This window comes from Candida pseudojiufengensis (assembly GCF_024610245.1).
Source record: "Candida pseudojiufengensis strain CBS 10847 chromosome Unknown scaffold10, whole genome shotgun sequence".
NCBI lineage: Eukaryota > Fungi > Ascomycota > Pichiomycetes > Serinales > Debaryomycetaceae > Lodderomyces > Lodderomyces pseudojiufengensis.
The window spans coordinates 149,691-171,910 of NW_026261540.1; the positions used below are offsets into that span (position 1 = coordinate 149,691).

Sequence of the window (22,220 nt, forward strand, 5' to 3'; positions counted from 1 at the left end):
AATATAATTTTATTATAGTAATACAAAAGATATAATCTGGTGTAATCACCTAGCAAATGTATAAGGCATTTCTAATATACGATTCTTTTGTCGCCTCTATTTTTCAAAATAAATCTCAATCGTTTTAAATACTTTAAGACCTTGCTGTTTCGTACCTTTGAAGCCATCAATATCTTCCCAATTAAAACTGATTACTCCAGCATCAATTTTCAATTCAGCATCTCGGTCGAACGGGGCAATTTTGACTTCACTTCTAGCATAATTATGTTGCGATTCAAAAAACATATTGAACCAAATGTAACAAAAATGCCCTATTCCAATCATTACATCTTCATTCACAGGAATTGGTTTAAAAAAATCATATACCAAGTTATTCTCATACTTACCTATATTGCAGTTTCTCAGATGTAACGAAGATAGTAATATTTTCACAATTGTGTTTGTCCTACCCTCTTGTTGTTGTACCAACTCATATTCAGACAAACTAATTAATACTTCATCTTTTGAACAATCAATTAACACAATTTTTGTAATTCTAACTAAATCTTTAGCCCGTACCCAATTCTCATAATTATATTTAACAACAGGATCTCTCAAATATATGTGCCAATACAATAAATACCGCCGTTGACTCAAAATACTAACCCCATCACCTCCAAAAGATCTCATTCTTTTCAAAGTATACCACAGAATAACCTCATCAACACTCAAATCTTTAGAATTGGCTAAAGAATCATAAATTAAAAATGCACAACAAATAGTTCCTGACCTACCTTTACCAGCTTTACAATGTAAAACAACGACATGCTCATCATTCGAATCTAGAAACTGACCAATAGCAAACACAGAATCCTTCAAAATTTTTATTGTCGGGGGATAATGGTCAGGAAATGGAAAATGCCGAACTCTATTATCAACTTGTTTATCTTCATATCCAGGTCCTTCACCTCTGAAATTAAAAAGCATCCAATTTTTCTCACCATGCTTGAAGTTTAAATACTTCACAAGATCTTCTAACGGGTACCTATACCATGATTCAATGTATGAAGTTGTCGGTGCTGAACTTACTATTACTCTAGAATTAATATACGATAAATCCAATTGTATATTTAAGTTTTGATCATAGTATATATTTTTTGGAGATGCAATAATAGATCTAATCAATGATTTTATCAACTTCATTTAAACTTTTTTGTTCTTTTCACTTTTCAATTTATGCCTACTTTATTCACATATATATTCCAGTCGTCATCATTCAATCTCTCTTTCATAACATCATTAGTTTGCTCAAAAGAAAAAGGGCGTGAAATAAGATTATGAAATTGTTAAGTGGTTGCCAAAATAACATTTTGCAGTTGATAATCAAAATATAGTAAATTACGCTACCAACTGTGATTTCATATGAATAAGGGCCATTGAAGGAAGTAAAACAATTGAGACTATATTCTATAAGCCAGAGTGTTTGACAAAGTATGAACTAACAGTAAGGTCAACTCTCTTATTACCGCGCTAAACTTTTTGATAAAAATGTTTGGATTCATTATAAAGATATTCTACAATTCATTTGGTTTATTTAAATCACTTATCTACAAAAGGTAGATACCTATAAATATGTACAATCTTTTACATCCTATAAACACTACCATAACTCTTTGTTCTTAATGTTTGCATTTACAACAAAGTCTAATCTTTCTTTCATCAACCATTTACCCTTTTTATTAAAAAGCACCACTTTGTCTCATTAACTCAGTAATCTTTTTTGTTAAGATAGGATCATTTTTAATTCTCTTTTGCATTTTAGTTGCTTCAGCAAAAGAAATGGCTTGTATTTTCTCTTCAATAGATCTTGCCAAATCACAACTTTCTTCAAATAATATTATAGCATCATCAACTTCATCTTTTTGTAATTTGATCTGAGCTAATGAAATTCTAGCTAATTCTGATTTTGGATCCAATTCACATGCTTTTACCAAAAGTGTTTCAGCTTCTCCTATTCTTTCTAAACTTTCTCTACTAATTACTGTTGCTTGGTTTATTAATGGTAAAGCTCCAACACTGAACCTATCTAATTTTTCTTGTAATCTAGACGAGATATCAAATTGTTTTAAAGCATTTTCTATTTCTCCTTTATCTGCCAAGATTTCACCATAATAGTTGGGGATTTCTGGAGATGTTGGGAATTTTAATTTTGCTTCTGTGAATTTTTCATAAGCTAGCTCTGGATTTCCATTCTTATATGTAATACAAGCCAATTGGATATAAGCATAAACGTTATTTGGATGTAATGATTTTGCTTTATTGAAATTAATTTCAGCATTTACTAAATCTCCAGTTAAATAATATAATTGACCCAAGTGATAGAAAGTATCTGGTGAAGTTGGATCTAATTCTTCAGCAGCTTTGAAGTCCCTGAGAGCTTCTTCATATGATGATTTATCAGCATTGATCAATGCTCTGAAAACGTAGGATCTTGGTCTTGGTTTCAAACTTATTGCTTGATTAATTGATTCCGCAGCAACGTTTGGATCATTTTTCAAGAATTGGAAAGCTGCTAAATATTCTAATGCAACTGCGTAGATTGCCTTTTTGGATTCATCATCTTTCAATGCATTAACAGCTTGGTTAATCAAAGTATCAGCTTCTTCATATCCATCTCTAGTGTTATTTTGAATTTTAATTAATGCATCATATAAGAATTTTTCACCACCCTCTTTAGCTTCACTCAAACTTGCTAATTCTTTTTCCTCATCAAATGCTCCAAAGAATGACCCAATTGTTGCAGCTGAAGGTAAAACTAGATTCTTCTCTTTTTGATCAACTATTTTGATGGAGTGTTTTCTCAAAACTCTTTCCAAAACTTGTTCGACTGATTTATTTGAAAATCCTCCATATATGGTTAATGCAGTTAAATCGAACATTGCATCTTCATATCTTTCCAATACTTCGTAAGATGTAGCTCTTCTTAATATACATTTAGTATAATCAGGTTTCAATTTGATGGCTTCAGTGGTATCTTTTATAACATTTTCATGATCGTCTAAAGCAGCATAACAAGCTGATCTATTTGAATAATAAATTGGATCTTTTTTCAAAGCTAAAGCAGCAGAATAAAAATCAATTGCTTTTTCATATTTCTTATTCTTGAACTCAGTGTTACCATCTTCCTTTAATTGAATAGCCCATTCTTCTTTTTCTTGATCGGATAAATTAGAAATGATTTCCGGAGTTAAAGCTGGGGATCCATTTGAGTTTATTGGATATTTGGTGTTTTTCAGGCTAACTTCCTTGGACTCGGCTGGTTCAGGACTTGATGATGACTTTGATTTCTTTTTCTTTTTGTTTTTCTTAGATGATGATGAGCTACTTCCAGCACCCCCAATTGATTTATCCTCGCTAGATGATTTTGAATCTTTAGGTCCAGGTGATGATGACGATGTTTCTTGTTGTTGACTGTAGTAATAGTAGGCACCAAAAGCGGATGTAACAGCTAATGCAGTCACTATGATTGCAGTCTTATTTTTGATGAAAAAATTATCTGACATGGTGTAGATGATATTGATATCTATCAGAAAGACTTTTAATTATAGTATTTATTATAGTAGAAATGGCAATTATTAAATTTTTCAATATGTAGAGTTTTTTTTTTCTACACAAATCCAGTTGGTAGTGTTTTGATATTCTATGTCTTTGGTTATTACATAATCCATATGTCATAATTCGCTAAGTAAAACAATTATCAAGCATAAGGTTGGCAGATGATGAAATATCCACTCAAAAACGAAGTTTTAAGAGAAATATAAAAAGGTGAGCTGATTTCTTATATGCATTTAATTTTGAGTCAGTACGGTCAAATTTCTCACGTTTTTGAATTTAAAAAAGTTGCGCTAAAGTTTGTATTGTAGTACGGATGTAGTTTTTAAATTCTGCAACACTACATTTAATGTAATCATATCATATGCCAATGACATTAAATGAAAAGGTTGTCAACGAGTTCAAACTGGCTCGGCCTTATATAATCTATACTTCTCTCGATTTGCATAATCTGCCTCTCAATTTGATTGAAATTTTAAAAATTTTGCAACAAATTTGTCCTGACATAGAATAGTAATCTAGCTTTTTTACACATAGAAATCAATTCAATTAAGGGGTATGCGAACTTCATGCAAACTATTCAAATATTACACAGGCGTATAAGAAGTTTCGTGATTCTATTCTAAATTATAATAATACTGTTCATGTTGTTGATACCTACGTCTAGCTCTCTGATGTTCACTATTGTCTTGATATGAACTTTCTAAAACAACATCTTCATAAGTTGGTAGCATTGCCGTTGGTTCATTCGTGGAATTTTCATTTGTCTCGTGATCTTGTATGTGTCCATTAGATTCATTATGAGATGAACCATTATTTTGGGGACTGCTGTGATTCATCGGACTTATTGATGAGTGAGAATACAGTCTTTCTGATGCTTTACTGGGAAGTGTAGGTGGTGGTGTATGTAATTGTGGTGTGTTATTGCTAGTTGAATTTTGTGATAAAGTAGGTATTGAACTTCTAGAAGCGTTGTTATGGAGCGTGCTTGTAATATTTAGTCCACTTAATACTTTGATATTGACACATTGTAAATCAACGTACTTAATTTTTTTGGAAAGTTCTGATTTATCCCTAAAGTCCTTAATTATTTCACAAGAAAATCCAGCTTTTATGTTAAGGTTATATTTTCTTGTAATATTACATGTTTTGAAACTGGGGGACAAATGATCAGGTAATATACAATTATCAAAATATTTACGAGGAATTTCAATTTCGTATATGGAATTTGTAGGTGAATTCAAATTATTTGATGAAACCGATGATGCGTTTCTATTCAATTGACTATGCATTAAATCAAATTTTAAATTTTGGTAGGTGTTATTACAAATATCAATTCTTTCTTCGTGTTGTCCCATGTGATACTCATTCGATGCTCCATCATTTTCTACTACTGAGACTAAAGTGGTCGATGTAAGGGTAATGGTAAGTTTTTGTAAGTATATAATCCCCAATCCATTTGATTCATCTGGTTTGCCATATTCTGCTAAACTATATCTTTGAGGATTCAAGCTTGAAATCAAAAATAACTTAAAAGATGGTGGTTTTGTAGGTATCAAAAACGCAGGATATCGAAATCTTATTTCAAATGAAAACGGTACATCCTTCGCATTAATCTCAGGTATAAATTTTCGAGGTTTTTCAGAACTTGAATGTGGAATTTGATGAGATGCTTGTGAATAAACATTTGACGTATTTAATGAAGACGAAACATTCGAGTCACTTCCAAACAATCTCAGAATTAATCCTTGTTTTTTCGGAGCTATATTAGGTACAGCAGGTAACGCTTTTTTCTCATTGGTTTTTCTTGTTGAATTTGTAGGAAATTTTACGCCAACAATCTCTGGTATTCTATTTCTGAAAATTAATTCTTTTCTAACAAATGCTTCTCTATAGTCTACCTCAAATTCTTGATTACCCAATAATGGTCTATTATTCATATCCAAATCCAAAGGTAGAAAAATAAAAGGATCATATGCTCTTAAATTAGTCTTCAAAAATGATGATCTTTTACAAGTAACTTTTAAAAAGTATTTTATTTTTGCAAAATCTCCTATACCTGATAATGAAGGAGGCAATTGGGATGTTATATGATAATGCTGTTGCTGATTTTGTGGAGGTTTTATCGATCCTTTTTGATTTGAACCATTTAAAGGTACTCCATATTCATTTATAAATTGATTTGCCTTATTTTTAACAAATGTAGAATTAAAATTACCATTATTTATCATGACATCAAATGTTTTAAGATTTAATGAAACTTTATTGGTGATTCCACCCATTTTAACACATGAATTATTCAATGGTATTTTAAATTCAAAACCATAAGAATAATTACCTGGGGCTAAAGTAAAATCTTTGGCTTGAGAAACTTGTCGTACATTATCCGGGGGAAATACAATTTGAGTATCGTACAATACTTTGTGATCATCTTTTATTAATTTTTCTTTCTTGTCTCTATCTTTTCTATTATTTAGTTGTTTTGGTATAGATAATTGTGTTGACGATATACCTTCTAATTTAACTTGTATCCAATTCAAAGTTATTGCTTTTGTAACAACTAATGTTACTGATCCTTTTATGATATCATGATTTGTAAAAGTTCCATCTGTGGTTGTACGATCAATCTCAATTTTAACATCTGACATATTTAAGTGATGTATAGAAGAATTGACAAGGACTTTTATTTGTAGTTTTTTAAAAATATGTTTTAATTTGAATCCTACACGGCTTTATTATTAAAATATTATATTGATCACCGGAGTTAATGGAATATTAAAATTGGTGGTTATAGATATATCTGAGTTTATTTATCAACGGTATTCACTAATGGTGTATATGATTGTATAATACAATGGATAAGAAGTTAAGATAAAACTCGATAATATTTCGATATAATATTTGATGGGAGTGTGATTTTTATGGGTATATAGATCTAGTGTAGTTTGAAAAATATAATAGCGTAATTATTAGAATTTCTATAAGTTCGGGTATAACACAATTTAATTTGATCCGTCAATTATACTTTGGTAATGAGGTAAGGTTGATCTATACTCTGTTGCAAGTAAATGATTTGTTATGTGTAAAGTGTTAGTGGACCCTTGAGCTATGTAGTTTTGTATCGAAAAGATAATTATTAATAGAAGTGCTTATTAGCCTAATTTGTAAATAAATATAAATTTATACAATTTCACTATCATTATATTATAGTTTTTGGTTATATAAGTATATTCCACAATCAACTAGCCAATTTTAAGATTTTAAGTTGATTCTAGGGTTAACCTAAGGCTGAAAGCTTGTTTACGAACTAAATACTACATTTAGATCTAGGCTAATACTAAGTTAAAAATAAAAAAATACACATCACTCTTGGAATTAATACAGCCCTCGCTAAATATTTTATAAATCTCATACCGCTAGCAACACTTGCGGATACAATACTTTACTGATTCATTTCAGTATTAAATTTTCTTAGAGTAGCTACATTTAAGAATTAATTTTATCTTTCGGAGTACGGCTTAGGCTAAGTAATATTTTAGTAGTCTATAGAAAAACCAAAGGACACATGGTAGTACGACATAGTGGCAGCTTATTTTGTTTTATAAGGAATCTTATTTCAACGCAATCTACCCTCATAAAAAAAAAGCATACAAAGCAATATACACATTTAATTCAACTCAATTGAATCAAGTCTTTTCTACACTAACTCAATTGGACTTTAATATACAATGTCAGAATCATTACCAAAAGTCGAAATCTTACAAGAAGGAGATGGTAAAACATTTGCTAAACCAGGAGATACAATAACAATTCATTACGATGGTACATTAACTAATGGGAAAGAATTTGATAGTTCTAAGAAAAGAGGTAAACCATTTACTTGTACCATTGGAGTGGGACAAGTAATTAAAGGTTGGGATATTTCATTGACTAATAATTATGGAAAAGGAGCAAGTTCCTTACCTGAAATTTCAAAGGGAACGAAAGCTTTATTGACAATTCCTCCGGAATTAGGTTATGGAAATAGAGGATTCCCTGGTTTAATTCCTGCTAATTCTACATTAGTTTTTGAAGTTGAATTGTTGAATGTTAATGGTAAATAAATAAATGATAGAAGATATCTTATATTTTCGAATAGAATACACAAATACTATTATATTTTTTGTTACACTTTTTAATTTTCTTTCAATCGTTGGAAGTTGTTTCAACCAAGAGTTTTTTCTAAGATAAAACGTAATATAGTGAACCATCCTTATATAATACATTGTTTTGAGTAACTGAAACTTGTAAATATATTCTATAATTAATATCAAAAAGATTCAATTTGGGTAATCTGACAACTTTTTTTTTATCATCATCATCCAGGTGCAACTTTAAATAAAATTGTATGATATATGAGCTGACAGGTTTGACGGTAAATGGAGCCAATTCATTAGCTGATTGATCTTCAAAACTTGGGTCAATTGACCAAGCTTTTAAGTCTACTAACTCACTGGTAAAATTTAATGATTGGGGAGTTGGATTTTCTAGAATATATTTGAGTTTAAATGTTGATTTGTGATAGACTTCTTCAACAACTAATAACACTCTAGGAGAGCATAAATGTAATAATGCTGACCATTCGGGTATGATGTATTCATTAATTGGTTCATCTTTCTCCCCTGATGATCGTTTCCATTTTATGGTTGTCGAAACTATTACTTCAACATTTCTATAACTGAATCCATTTTTGGTCTCTGTTATAAACAATTGACTTTTTGTATCAATACTGCCTTTACGATCATTTTCATAACCTCCCAACAATTGAATAGTTACATCTGGATTTCTGGATATGATATTAAACTCAACATTAGTAATTCTCGCATTAAGATTCAAATGATTCAAGTTAAAGCTACTCAATAAATCGGTAGTTTTTAAAATTAATTGCCATTCTCTTTTTAAGATTGGTGATTTCTCTCCTTCATTGTATTGAGGAAACTTCAAACTTTCGTCATATTTTGGTAAAGTAAAGTATTGACTATCGAAAGGTTTTTGCAATATTGGAACCTCAACAGTTTGAATCATATACGAATGAGATTCCGGTTCGATTCCTCCCTTCTGATCATTCCAAGAATCATCATCATCATCATATAATATTAACAGAAACTGCAAATTTAGTAGATCTAATCCGTATTGTCTACTGAAAATATTCAAATCAGCTAGTTTGTCTTCCGCGATAGACGACAACTTTAATGGTTCATCATCTTTTAAATCATTCCATGACAATGTTACCTCCTCTCCAGCATTATTTTTTCCCACAGAGTAACCTTTGTTCTTGACACCAACAGTTAAAGCTACCTTTTGGTTTGACTTAACATCATCGTTGTCAAAATTTATGCTGAAAGGTATTGTATATTTTTCACCCACTATGTAGCAATCAATATCATTGACGGGCACAATATTTATACTTGGTATTTTCGGGTGAACAACGATTGATCTATTTGATTCAGCCAATCTGATAAATTTAGGAATCTTCGAGTCACCTAGTTTTAAATATCCAAAGTTATTTATAGGATTACCAAAAGCATTGGAATTTGTTTTTTTAGATGCCAAGTTATGTAATTCAATTTTATTCGATCTAATAATTTTGGTTCTTTCTTTGTTTTTAATTTCAATTACTATTTGTAGTTTTACCACTTCAATTCCATAAGTTCCCGAGTGAGTTATATATTGCTCATGTTGTAAAGTCATTGGTATATGATCAAAAGTTAAATTTGCCGAACCAACAAATGTTTGCTCTAATTCCTGACCTTTTACATGGATAATGTTTGTATCTTGTTTTGTTTTGGTTGGATCATGACTTATTGATATATTCTTTATTCCTTTATTTTTGGACACTTTGTCTAATCTAGTGAATGGAATATCAATTTGCTTCAAGGAAGCATATACATCTGAGCCTGAAGGTAGTAAAGTTTTGAGTGTCAGTAGGTTTATTTTTGACTTGAGACTGACTTGAAATAATAATTCATCTCCAACTGTCGTTGTAGTAGTCTCATTAAGACTATCATTAACTTTTTTTTTGTCTATCAAAAGCACATCAACAACGAACAATTCGTGTAATTTAGAATCCAATAAATCAATTTCAACTTTATCACCATCAAACTCAAATATATTATCACATAAATTTGCAATTTTATCATCATCAAATACGAAGGAATGAGGAAAAGTACTTAATTTCAAAATTGTATTGAACTCCAATTTTTTACTGTCTAATATAGAATAACATTTTAATAATTTGACCAATATGACTTCACTTATGCTCAACCATTTCCCATCACCCAAAGAACTATAAGACATTTCTAAGAAGTCTGATGACTTTTTATAGTCTCCAATTTTAAAGTATTCTTCACCCAACAACCAATTAATATAAGAGATTACCAGGACTAAACTGTCACTACCCGAAATCAGCGATTCATTCATTGCTTCCAGTTGAATTGACTCTAATGACTCAATCGATTTCTGTAACAACTCTATTCTTTTACCCAGTTCTGAATTTAACTCAAATGCTTTCAAATAAATTAAACCAGGGTTACTAATCAAATCAAATTCTGGTGTATGAATTCCACCAAAAAAAATAGTCAGACTAATTCCATTATTATTGCTGCTTCTTGAAACAGCGGTAGTATTTAAATAGTTTAGCATGTTATATGGAATCATATCCATTAATTCTGCTAACCATTCATATTGTTTCGATATCCATTCATGATTCTCTTTTAGTATCTCAACTACATTTATAATATGAGTTTTATGTTTTCTTAACGATTTGACAGGTTCTTCAATTGCAAAGTACCCTCGTACAATATGGAATGCAATTATATCTAAAATTGTTCGTATTTGAGCTATTAGTTTATTATCATGATCCAGTAAATTTATTGCATACATGCTATCCAATAACCCAATTAAATCTTGATAAGCTACTTCCAATAATTTTATACTAGGTTCCAAATTACTAGGATTGATAAATTCGCCCATTATAGCTTGTTTAATCAAATTTCTAATTTCAAGAAATTTAGGAGTTAGTTCAATCGAAGTGTCAATTGCATCTGTGGATGGCATGGTATAGTATTTCTTATGTCTTTGTTTAATCCTGTATTCTATATTTGAATAAAAATCATGAGATATTTTCCATAAGTTTGATAGTATTGAATTAACGACTATTTCAACGTCCCTATCTATTGTATTCTCTGTATCGACCAATTGGTATAAATATCCCATTTTAGGGAAATTCAATTCAGATTTTATTTTATCAATTGTGCTCTCATCAATTGAATTATTTTGGAAAATTAATAGTACGACCAATTTACATTCAATCTCTTCTAATTCCGTTTTCAACTTTTTTAATCGAAGTATCAATGCATCAACCTTCTCTGCTGCCCCTTCTGTCAGTATTTCACAAACATATAATATTGCAAATGGAATCTCATTAATATATTTTTCAAACCACTGATGAGTTAAAATCCCATTCGGGAATATATCAGATTCCTGATTAAACGGTGACAATAAATCATGTTGATTTGGGATTTTATTTTTTGACGGTATTCTTAAATTCTCATCATAATCAATTTCAATCAAGTATTTCGGAGTTGATAATCTGTTTCGTATTAAGCAGTTATCCCACTGTTTATTTCTCACATTATTTACATTAAATTGTGATACTAATTTTATCGTAATTTCATTATTTTTTAAAGTTGGTGGTATATGGATTCGTAGAAATGGATTTAATTGTTGTAAAAATGCCGGGTTATAATTTTCCATTGAAATTGAATCAGTCGGAACCAGATAAATTTCGTTCCTACGATTTGTTTTTGGTGATAGTTTAGATTGATAAAATGTATGGTATTTTGATCTAGTAGTAATGTCGGAAAGATTAGTTTATTTGACGTCATTCAAAATTGGACTTCTGAATCTTATTTATCGCTTAGTAACATCATATTGAATTAACCTTTTCTTTATAATAACATCGATTATAACATTACATCGCAAATGAGTGATCCAATAAATGCAAATCCAACGATTATAGACGTAAATAGCTTACCCACAAGACTTGACTCAACAACAAATTATGAAAATCAAACAATATATGAAAAGAATAAGAAATTAATTTCACAAATTACATCATTATCATTATTTAACAATGACGAAGAAATATCATCGTTAGAAGAATCTTTGTCCGAACTATCTAACTCAGAAGATATAGAGGAAATAGACGAACAAGAGATATTCGATTTAATTTCAACGATATCTGATCCAGAGCATCCTTTAACATTGGCTCAACTAGCGGTAGTAAACCTTGAAGACATTCACATTGAAAAAAAACCACATGATCAAATATCACAAGTCACAATCAAAATCACACCAACTATAACGCATTGTTCCCTAGCTACTTTGATAGGTTTGGGAATTAGAGTAAGATTGGATAGGAGTTTACCTGCGAGATTCAGAATTAAGATATACATAAAAGAAGGATCTCATCAATCGGAAAATCAGGTTAATAAACAATTAAATGATAAAGAGCGAGTGGCTGCTGCGTGTGAAAATGATCAGTTGTTAAGTGTCATACTGCAGATGCTAAGTACATGTAAATAAGATTGGAAAATGTTTATTAATAAGTAATCTGAATTGAAAAGTGTCTAATTATATATTACAGCATTTAAAGTCATGGATGTTTGATGATTTATCAAAATTAAAATTCAACATAGTTGGTTATCATTGTATATAGATCAATGATGATGAATTTAAATAAATATTTTTTTATGAACTCTAAAAATTTGAATAATTTTCCGTTATTATTAGCCGGTCCATCATATATGTATTTTGAAATTGTCAAAATGATATTGTTAAGTTTTGAAACTTGTAAATAATAATCACTTTTGTCCTTCAATATGTCCTTCAATTTTTGCAATTCTTCATCATTACTAGTCTGTATCGGTGTCGGAATAATAGTACTAGCAGATACAAACGATGAAACACTAGAATTAGTACCCGAACTGTTTGAGTTATTTGATAATGAGAATTGAGCACCATTTAAATTATTTTGACTGTTTGCACCACCAGTATTCTTCAATCCCATGCTTCTTCGCCTTGAACCAATTGATGTTGTACCGGTATTTGTTGTGCTGATACTGCTTCTATTACTACCCCAACTATGATTCGATAAGTTGGAATTTACAGAGGATGTTGATTCTCTGTTTGTATTCTTTTTCATTCTGTTATAAAGTTTCAGTTTTGATAGTATTGAGTTTAAAGTTGAGGAAGATGATAACGAAGTTGAAGATTCATAGTTGTGGTTGTTATTATTGTTGCTTTCTTGACGAGGACTCTGAAGTTGCTCATTATGATGTGATGTAGGGCTTATATTGTCTTGATTTGAAGGAAATCTAGAACTTGATAGTTGAGGAGGGGTTATAGAATTCTTATTCATTTCATTATGTTCAGGTGATGAAATATGACTTTGCTTCCCAGTGTTATTATTACCACCCAAAAATGAAGAAAATCTTCTTTTGGATATTGAGCTTCCATTACTCATACGCCTATTTTTATTATTTGAATTATTCGATATATTTGATTTGTTGGAAATTGTACGATACATTGGTTTACCGACACTGTTGAACTCTTCATCCTCTTCATCATTTTCTTGTAATGTTGAACTGATCATGAACATATTATTCCCGATACTTTTAATGTTGTTGTTCAGTTTTTCCTTTAAAGGTGAATCGTAAAATTTATAAGCAATTAATAACTTTGAGTAGTAGTTTAAAGTAATTTCTTCAAAACTTGTATTGCTTAATAAATTTTGTAATTCTGTTTCCATCATCCCATTAATTTCGCTTAACATTGTTATTTTGACTTTAACGTCTTTGATAACTAAATCATTTTTTAACCATAAATCCCAAGGTATTATCACTTTTGAGAATAATTCTTGTGGTGTAGCACTATTATCCCTAATTTTCTTCAACAATTTCGAGTTTTTATCACATTCAAGTATCACTGAAGGATCTTTTAAATTTAGTATTTTGCTGAACATAGATATCATGGGTGTATATTGAGTTAAATTATCTTGACGTGCTAGTGGTGATACAGTTGTCGATTGGTCAGACAAACTTAAGGTTAAATTATCAAACGAATTTGTGAGTTTGTTTATCGAACCAATTCGTGAATCTCTGTATTCATTAGATTCCATATCTCTCGGTGATGATCTTGGTGACATATTGAAGGTATGTATTGTATTTGACGTGAATTTGGGCTGTTTCCCTTGATTGAACATCTGTCGTGATTGAGGGGGTTGATGATCTACCGCATACATTATACTTTTTTAGTGGCTAGCGGTACAATCAGTGGTGTTGAATGAATGAAATTGAATGTAATTTGTAAATTTAAGTCTTTGCTTGATAAATTGATAGAATGTTTTGAATTTTACAACTAATTTAAGACCTAACCTATATTCAAATTTGAAATGAAATTGTTGTCCAAATCAAACCTTTATTCCTGTTTAGTTCCAGTACTAATGTTTATACTGCAGTGGTTGTTTTATTTGACAATTATCTATGCCTAATCTTGTATAATCTATTTATTTGTTTTTAGTTATATTTAAAACAATATTTAAACAATTTTTCTTTAAAGTTATTTTTATTACAATAATATAAGGTCGTGTGATTATCGAATAAGTTACATAACGTATGGAATGTTTTAAGATTTAACTTTAAATAAATTATTTTTTAGATTGTTAAGACGTGTTTCATGTACCTTGCACGTAAAAGATCATATAGTAGAAGAGTCCACATACATTATGAGTGTATGAGCTGATAAACGCTAATTTGGTGGACGAAGATAATTTCGACTTTCAAAAGCAATTGATAATTTGAAAGTGTCCTAGCCAGCGAATTTAATACAATATGCATCAAAATAAACTACTATCGAAAAAAAAACCCTTATTCAAAAATTCGTAAATTGCAAATCTCGATTCAGATTTCACGACACGGCTAGAAATGAAAATAAAATAAACAAAACCTGAGTATATCAATTCGTTATATTATAGTTATTGACGATTTAAATTTAATACTGAAAGAAAATCTATTTATTTAAATTAATTTTTTCCATTATATTTGGTTCTACCAACCAAATCGTCAGCCATAACTCTAATACTAGACCAGAAAACATTTTTAGGCATTCTTGTACCTAATTCAGTTTCAAAATCATATAATCTCTTTACACTAGTAAATTTCAAATGTGAACTTTTAACACCTAAAACGGAAGCCGTCGATACAAGATTTTGGTCATCATGAGGATAATCTAAAACGTATCTGTATTTATCCATCTTATCTGTATTTTCCTCAATGAATTGTACTGCTTTAATAGCAAACCTATCTGCTCTTGTTCTGTCTATAGGAGAAGGTAGTCCACCTTGTTGTACATGACCTGGAATGGCTGTTTTAGTATCAAATTCTCCATTACACTCAGTGTTTATAATATCAGCTAACACTTTTGGTGTAAGAACCTTACTAGCATTAGAAGATTTAATTATTAATTTTCCAGCTTTAGTTAAATTTTTTTCAACAGCAAATGATTCACGTAAAGAATTTATATCCATTTCTAGTTGTTGTAAATGTATTCCTTCTTCTGGAACATATGATGCTTGAGCTCCACTTACCAAAGAAGCAAAAGTGGCAATATATCCAGAATTACCTCCTTGGACTTCTATAACAAATGCTCTACCTTTTGTTGCTGATGCTGATTGCTTTATTATATCACAATAATCCATTAATGAATTAAGACAAGTATCTGCTCCCAAAGAATATTCAGTACCTGGAACGTTATTTGAAATAGTAGCAGGAACTAATACCATAGGTATTCTAAAAGCAGGATACATTGATCTTGCATTTTCCAATTGATATAATGAAACAAATGCTTCAAATCCACCAACTATTACCAATCCATCGAATTGATATTTTTCAAAATAATGAGCTATCATACCTAAATCAGTTTCTTCTGGAGTTTGTCTATTTGTACCAATATTTGATCCACCAACACTATTCCATCCTTCTATATCTAACCATTCAATAGATTTTATTGATTCGTGTCTTGATAATCCAGAAAACCCATTATGTATAGCATACGGAGTATGACCTTTAGACATACAATACGTTGCAAATGCATAAACTGCAGAATTCATACCACCAGCTGGTGCACCAATATTTATAATAGCAAATTTTTTTCTTTTATCAACAGGTAAAATTGGTTCTTCATGATTAGCACTATTCATTGCAATAAAATTCGATAAATGCTCTTTGAATTCAGAATCTCTGAGGGACATAGCTTTATCAAAATCTTTTTCGGCTATAGCGTCAGCTACAGATTTAGTAATTTTCACCGCTTCTACCAAAGGTTTTCTAACGATTTTATTCTCATCAATTGCAATTAATGGTGATGATGTGGTTGGGTCTAATTCTAACACCGCCTTCACCGCCTCAATTCCTTGTAAAGTTGCTAGTATTCTATCAAATGCAACTGCGGTACCACCTCTTTGAACATGACCTAAAGTGGTTATTCTTGTGTCTAATTTTAATCTATTAGCCAAAACATCTTTAACATCTTCCGCACTTATTGATTTTAAATCTGATGTTATTGCTCCTTCAGCAATTATAACTATGGTTTTCCTCTTTCCTGCATCTCTATGTTTTTTAACAATTCTACTCATTTGATCTTGCCAATCTTGACTTGAACTAGGTTTTTCTGGTATGAATATATAATCAGCACTTGTTGCTATACCAGCCATTAAAGCTAACCAACCGCAATGTCTACCCATAACTTCCACAACAAATGCTCTACTATGAGAATTTGCAGTAGCGTCAATATAATCTATAGCTCGACAAATTCTTTCTAATGCAGAGTAACAACCGATAGTTGAATCAGTTGTTGCCATATCATTATCTATTGAACCAACAGTTCCACATATGTATAGATTTTTATGTCTCTCGTATTGCTCTTCCGTTATTTCTTTTTTCTCCCTTAACTCAGAGATTAATGAAGGCCACTCACTTCTAAATAAATCTGCACCAGTCAATGATCCATCTCCTCCACATACAATTAATCCATCTATTCCAGCATCAATTAAATTTTTACAACCTTTCAATCTACCCCATCTTTCTTTAAACTCCATACATCTAGCTGTTCCAATATTTGTACCACCATCAGTTAAATAACCACGAACGTCTTGCCATTTCATTTCTTTTATGTATTCCTTACCACCTTTGACTAAACCTGAATAACCTTCCATTATAGCGAATGCTCTTGAACCTCTAAAAATCGCTGCTCTGACTACTGCACGGACACATGCATTCATTCCCGGAGCATCTCCTCCTGAAGTCATAATCCCGATATTTCTTCTATTTTTAAAATGACTTAATAACCCTTCATTTTCGTTTATTTTTGAATGCAATTGAGTATCATTAGATCCACCATGTTTAGGGTGTGATTTTTGAATTGGAGGAACAACGGTAAGAGGTTCGTTACATGCAGTGAAACCCATTATATAGCCTAGTGGATCTATTATATATGCTTCATTTGGGTATAATTCATTAGGAGTGATCTGTAGTTTGAAGTTTGACTCATTTAATAATTCAATTAAATCAACTAAATTTGCAACTTTCATAACATATGTAGTATCTAATGATCTCCAATCCACTATGTTCAATTTTGATTCAATTTGATTTTTTCTTTCATTAATTTCTTGTTGATTAAGCCCTACATCGGGATCTAATTTTATTTCAATTATTATCTTGTTTTCATCATTTGTTAAATATGTGGTATTGTTATTTTGTGAATGTCCAATTAATCCTAGTATATATGTGTAGAATGATATTGCTTCATTGAGTAATGATTTTGAACCTGCAACTAAATAAATTGTTGAAGTACCGTTGACTAATGATGACATTTCTTTGACTAATTGCTCTAACAAGAAAACCACCGAGTTTTATAATGCAATTGGCGTTGTGTAGTTTGGTGATTTAAGTTAATTTAAATAATAGTGTCGGAGATCTTAATTTAGCAAAAGATTAAAATGATGTTTTATCTCACAAAAAAATATGGTCTTAATTTTATTTTTCGGTTGATTGAATTGCGAAAGAAGTTTACCTTCAATTCAAACTAGTATAACCACTTATTCTTTCATTCGATGTCCGTTTCCTTTCTAGACATCAATGTCTTGCAGATGAATGAATACACAGTATTTTTTAAACTCCACTTCTTGCTCTTGACTTTCGCATTACGTTGGGCTAATAGACCAGAGAGGTTTTATACATTACGTCATTGAGAAGAATCAGATACATCAATGTATTCAAAATTCCAGCAATTGATAAACTGAATTCTCAGAAATGATGAGTTATACTTTGAATTCTTTTTTAAAACAAAGTCTCATATTTCGATAATGTCAAGATGTAGAAGTAATTGTTGTGCAATATTGCACCTTGCGGTATCTTTAACACGTTGTCCATAATCAAAAATGGTGAGAGGTGCTAAATTGAAAAGGTTGAAATTCGTTCTGAGATTTGACTACGATGAACTATATCTTTGAATTTCTTCTTGAATTTATACTGGCTGCAAAATTTGGACATTTTATAACTTCAAACATCTGATCCATTTGGTAGTGTAGATCTACTCAAATCATAATACGATACTGTATTAAAATTTTTCAACAGTTAGTTAGTAAATACTGTATATTAATTTTACATTTTCATAATGAATTAACACTAAGTAAATTAAGTGAGAAAAAAAATCGAAACTTAAGCAAATCAAGAAGTTGAATATTAAATAGACATTTAGAACGATATATCCCATATAAGATCGCGAGTACAATGTCTGTTCAACAACCAGCAACAACACCAGTACCAATTCAGGATTTGTCCAAATTATCTGTCCCAACATTACCAAGTGTAACACCACAACCACCAAAACAAAATTCATTATGGTCATCTAATCCAGTATTTTCATATTTAAATGATGTATATTTAACTATAAGTGAGCATAGAAAAAATTTAGGTTTGACAAATCCAGGAACCATAGAAAATTTGAATAAGGAAGTTAGTAGAGATGTGTTTTTAAATCAATATTTCTTCACAGGGTTAAGAGCCGATTTAAACAAAGCATTTTCTATAAATCCTGCTTTTCAAACTTCCCATACTTTGAGTATGGGCTCACAAGTTTTACCTCCATATGCATTTAGCGCTTTATTTGCTGCCGAAGATTTTTTTTTACAAGGTAATATAGATAATGATTATAATTTTAGTGGTAGAATCAACTATGGTTGGGATAAATTTAATATTTCTAAAATCACTTTACAATTAGCTCAAACACAACCTTCAATGGTTCAATTGGAACAAGATTATCAAGGAAATGATTTTTCAATAAATTTAAAAACATTAAATCCAAATTTCATTTATGATGGATTTTCTGGAGTTGCAGTTGCTTCTTTGTTACAAAGTTTAACTCCTAAATTTGCTTTAGGGTTGGAGGCCATGTATTCAAAACAACCTTTAGCTCCACCAGATACCGCTGTTTCATATGTTGCGAGATATAATAATAATGGGAAATGGATCGCTTCTGCTCAAGTACAAGCTCAAGGAGCCCTAATTGCATCATTTTGGAGAAAAGTAAGCGACAAAGTTGAAGCAGGTTTAGAAACTCAAATCGCTGCTACTATGAAACAAGTTGCTGATCCTTTAATGGGAGTTGGATTTGAACCAGTTATTGAAGGAACTACAACCATTGGAGCAAAATATGAATATAGAACTGCTGTCTTTAGAGGTCAATTAGATTCCAAGGGAAAAGTTAGTGCATTTTTGGAAAAAAGAATTTTACCAACAGTATCGGTGTTATTTAGTGGAGAAATTGATCAATTTAAATCTACCTCAAGATTAGGTTTAGGTTTACAATTTGAAGCTGCTGGTAATGAACAATTAATGATGATGCAACAAGGTTTAGTCGATGCCAATGGTAATCCAGTCCAAGGCGTAACTGTTGTATAAAGAAAATGAAAAGGAAAAGTGATGATTAACCAAACTAAATAATGAACATCAAAAACGGATAATAAGTACTTGATCAGCCTATTTTCGATTTTTGTTACTAAATTATTATTGTATATAGAGATAATGATATATTAAAATACACGATAGGTTTGCTATTATTAAGTTGTACATTTATCAAACACCATCTACAAACTCATTGCAAAATTTAAGAACTTTCAAAACTCTTGATTAGTCTAGGTGGAAATCTGCTTTCATTTGTTAACGTTAAGAATGAGGAAGGACCTTAATTTGTCTCAAATTCAATGCGTGAAAATCAAAAAGCTATACGATGAATATTTTACAGGTTTAAACTCCTCCAATACCTCATTAAAATAAGTTCGAAGTTGTTCAGTGAATGACTAGTCCATTGAAATCAGAAACTCCTATGACAGGGGAATTGGCGACAACGCCATTTTTTCAACAACAAGCAGACAACTCAAATTTGAATATTGATAAGGAACATTTTAACTATCAATCAACTAATCCAACAGATAAAGATCATGTACAACAAGGTGGCACAAACAATGATATACTACCGCAAGACTTGTTAGACATAGATTCAAACTTACAATACCTAAATACACAATCGGATGCTTCAAACACAAATACCACTGAATTTCAAATGAATAATGATTTAATGGATATTGATCAATTACCAAGTGATTTAACGACTGACCAATCCACTTCGCCAAAGAAAACAGAGCTACAAGATGGGGCACAAGTAGACTCTCATTTATCCACTCAAGAACAACCAAAAGAAGAAGATGATCCAATTATCAAAATTAAACAAATTGAACTACTACCAGACCTATACAAAATTCTATACAATATCTCTCAAAATAAAGCATCATCGAAAGATTTCGTTAATTTGTCAAGTCTAACAAGATCCAAGATCAATAATTTGAAGAATATAATTAAAGAAATTGATGGAATTAATATTTCACCAAATATTATGATGGAAAAAATTCAATTGATTCATGAAAACAACCTCAAAAAACAAGAATTGATGAATTCTTTGATATTGAAAGTCAATGAGAAATTTTCGTAGCGTGAATAATTGATGAGAATATGACGATAATGTTTTTAGCGACTCTTTTTAACGTGCTCTTGTCACTCTTGTGCTAGATCTGTCTCGGTCCCAAAAAAAAATCAGTTTTGACGTTTATGGCTTCTCAAATCGATTAAAACCAACATAATCCGACACATTCCAGATAGTTCATGTCAATTCGCCAAACAATTCATTCTATCATTTAATTTCTACATAAAGCAATCAAAACAGGAGCATTGAACAACACATCGCAGGAGGAATCATCCCATTGTACAAATATCAAATAGCAACATCAACTAAAGCATCAAAACATTTTACACCAGCATGGATGGACTGAATACAACACCTATACGATTTCCGTCAACATCAGAAACATCACCATTCAATAAATTTCCACCATCTTATGAAACTCTTAAGCAGACTCCGGCGTTTACTGCTGGATTCACAATATTCACATTAATTTTATGTATTTTGAAAAATACATATAATGTGAATATGGATTCACTAATCTTATATCCTAGATCACCTTTGGACTTCAATTTGAACGCAATATCATTTTATTCCCTAATCCACGTTAGTTATTTACATTGGTTGCTTAATATCATGGCACTTTTTACACCGTTAGCAATGTTTGAAAAAAGACATGGTACAATATACACAGGTATAACATTGAATTTATTAACTGTTATTGCAGCCTTACAATACTGTATTGTGGGACTTTGGCTTTATCCAGAAACCGGAGTTTTAGGATTATCAGGAATTGTATTCTCATTCATGAGTTTCATGGCATATCATGAGTATCAATATAAACCTATATTAACAACAATTCAACTAGGTGGATACGACATTAAAATATATACATTATCAATCCCATTTCTTGCAGCTTTAATATTTTTCATCATTTTTCCATCAAGCTCATTACCTGGTCATATATTTGGAATAACAACAGGTTACTTATTAGCTTATGGTTTAATAAGCAAGTTATATCCTCCTTCTCATATTTTGTCAAAAATTGAGAAAACTTTGGAAAAAGGAATTTCTAAGTTGGAGCCATTAGTTACATACTTCAAGGAAGATGATGCAGTGACTATTAGAGGTGTTACATATATTCCATTGTTGAGCGAAGAAGATATCGAAGTGGGCAGTGGTCGTACTAGAGGTACAAGTACAAGTATAGCTGGAGGATTACAACCACCTCAAGCTACACGATCAGCATCATATGTGAGAGAGTCAAGGGTACTAGGAGAGGCTTAAGCAATTAATAGACACATAAGTTATTGTTTACAGGTCAATAACAATACATTTTATCATATGGGATCTGGCTTTGCGACCAATGCTGGATCTGATTTTGTAAATTACTATTTTAATTAAAACTAATGGCCTATTACTTTTCTAATATTATTACTGCAAAATGAAAAATTTGTAATAATTTTCATCGATCTCTGATTCCCCTGTATGAAATATATCATTTCAGAAGTATGCAT

General features: G+C 30.8%; 11 protein-coding genes across 11 annotated transcripts; 5 read left to right on the plus strand and 6 right to left on the minus strand. All coding sequences in view use genetic code 12, as the record gives it.

Moving 5' to 3' along the window:
- Positions 1 to 96: 96 nt before the first annotated feature.
- On the minus strand, positions 97 to 1,182 carry TEP1 (putative phosphatidylinositol-3,4,5-trisphosphate 3-phosphatase; the record flags this gene model as incomplete). Its single annotated transcript, XM_051759958.1, has 1 exon — positions 97 to 1,182. One exon carries the CDS (start codon positions 1,180 to 1,182, stop codon positions 97 to 99), a length of 1,086 nt encoding a protein of 361 aa, XP_051612158.1.
- Positions 1,183 to 1,718: 536 nt separating this feature from the next.
- Positions 1,719 to 3,542, minus strand: TOM70 (protein channel; the record flags this gene model as incomplete). Its single annotated transcript, XM_051759959.1, has 1 exon — positions 1,719 to 3,542. One exon carries the CDS (start codon positions 3,540 to 3,542, stop codon positions 1,719 to 1,721), a length of 1,824 nt encoding a protein of 607 aa, XP_051612159.1.
- A 666-nt stretch (positions 3,543 to 4,208) lies between these two features.
- KGF55_004997 (uncharacterized protein) lies at positions 4,209 to 6,239 on the minus strand (the record flags this gene model as incomplete). The annotated part of the gene is made up of 1 exon (XM_051759963.1): positions 4,209 to 6,239. The coding sequence occupies one exon, from the start codon at positions 6,237 to 6,239 to the stop codon at positions 4,209 to 4,211; it is 2,031 nt and encodes a 676-aa protein (XP_051612160.1).
- Positions 6,240 to 7,319: 1,080 nt separating this feature from the next.
- RBP1 (peptidylprolyl isomerase) lies at positions 7,320 to 7,694 on the plus strand (the record flags this gene model as incomplete). Its single annotated transcript, XM_051759964.1, has 1 exon — positions 7,320 to 7,694. The coding sequence occupies one exon, from the start codon at positions 7,320 to 7,322 to the stop codon at positions 7,692 to 7,694; it is 375 nt and encodes a 124-aa protein (XP_051612161.1).
- A 118-nt stretch (positions 7,695 to 7,812) lies between these two features.
- On the minus strand, positions 7,813 to 11,385 carry KGF55_004999 (uncharacterized protein; the record flags this gene model as incomplete). The annotated part of the gene is made up of 1 exon (XM_051759965.1): positions 7,813 to 11,385. One exon carries the CDS (start codon positions 11,383 to 11,385, stop codon positions 7,813 to 7,815), a length of 3,573 nt encoding a protein of 1,190 aa, XP_051612162.1.
- Positions 11,386 to 11,613: 228 nt separating this feature from the next.
- KGF55_005000 (iron-sulfur cluster assembly protein) lies at positions 11,614 to 12,216 on the plus strand (the record flags this gene model as incomplete). The annotated part of the gene is made up of 1 exon (XM_051759966.1): positions 11,614 to 12,216. The coding sequence occupies one exon, from the start codon at positions 11,614 to 11,616 to the stop codon at positions 12,214 to 12,216; it is 603 nt and encodes a 200-aa protein (XP_051612163.1).
- Positions 12,217 to 12,313: 97 nt separating this feature from the next.
- KGF55_005001 (uncharacterized protein) lies at positions 12,314 to 13,837 on the minus strand (the record flags this gene model as incomplete). The annotated part of the gene is made up of 1 exon (XM_051759967.1): positions 12,314 to 13,837. One exon carries the CDS (start codon positions 13,835 to 13,837, stop codon positions 12,314 to 12,316), a length of 1,524 nt encoding a protein of 507 aa, XP_051612164.1.
- An 876-nt stretch (positions 13,838 to 14,713) lies between these two features.
- Positions 14,714 to 17,560, minus strand: PFK2 (6-phosphofructokinase subunit beta; the record flags this gene model as incomplete). Its single annotated transcript, XM_051759968.1, has 1 exon — positions 14,714 to 17,560. The coding sequence occupies one exon, from the start codon at positions 17,558 to 17,560 to the stop codon at positions 14,714 to 14,716; it is 2,847 nt and encodes a 948-aa protein (XP_051612165.1).
- Positions 17,561 to 18,479: 919 nt separating this feature from the next.
- Positions 18,480 to 19,649, plus strand: TOM40 (Tom40p; the record flags this gene model as incomplete). Its single annotated transcript, XM_051759969.1, has 1 exon — positions 18,480 to 19,649. The coding sequence occupies one exon, from the start codon at positions 18,480 to 18,482 to the stop codon at positions 19,647 to 19,649; it is 1,170 nt and encodes a 389-aa protein (XP_051612166.1).
- A 394-nt stretch (positions 19,650 to 20,043) lies between these two features.
- On the plus strand, positions 20,044 to 20,736 carry MED9 (Med9p; the record flags this gene model as incomplete). Its single annotated transcript, XM_051759970.1, has 1 exon — positions 20,044 to 20,736. One exon carries the CDS (start codon positions 20,044 to 20,046, stop codon positions 20,734 to 20,736), a length of 693 nt encoding a protein of 230 aa, XP_051612167.1.
- Positions 20,737 to 21,060: 324 nt separating this feature from the next.
- On the plus strand, positions 21,061 to 21,990 carry KGF55_005005 (putative rhomboid protease; the record flags this gene model as incomplete). Its single annotated transcript, XM_051759971.1, has 1 exon — positions 21,061 to 21,990. One exon carries the CDS (start codon positions 21,061 to 21,063, stop codon positions 21,988 to 21,990), a length of 930 nt encoding a protein of 309 aa, XP_051612168.1.
- Between the last annotated feature and the right edge of the window lie 230 nt (positions 21,991 to 22,220).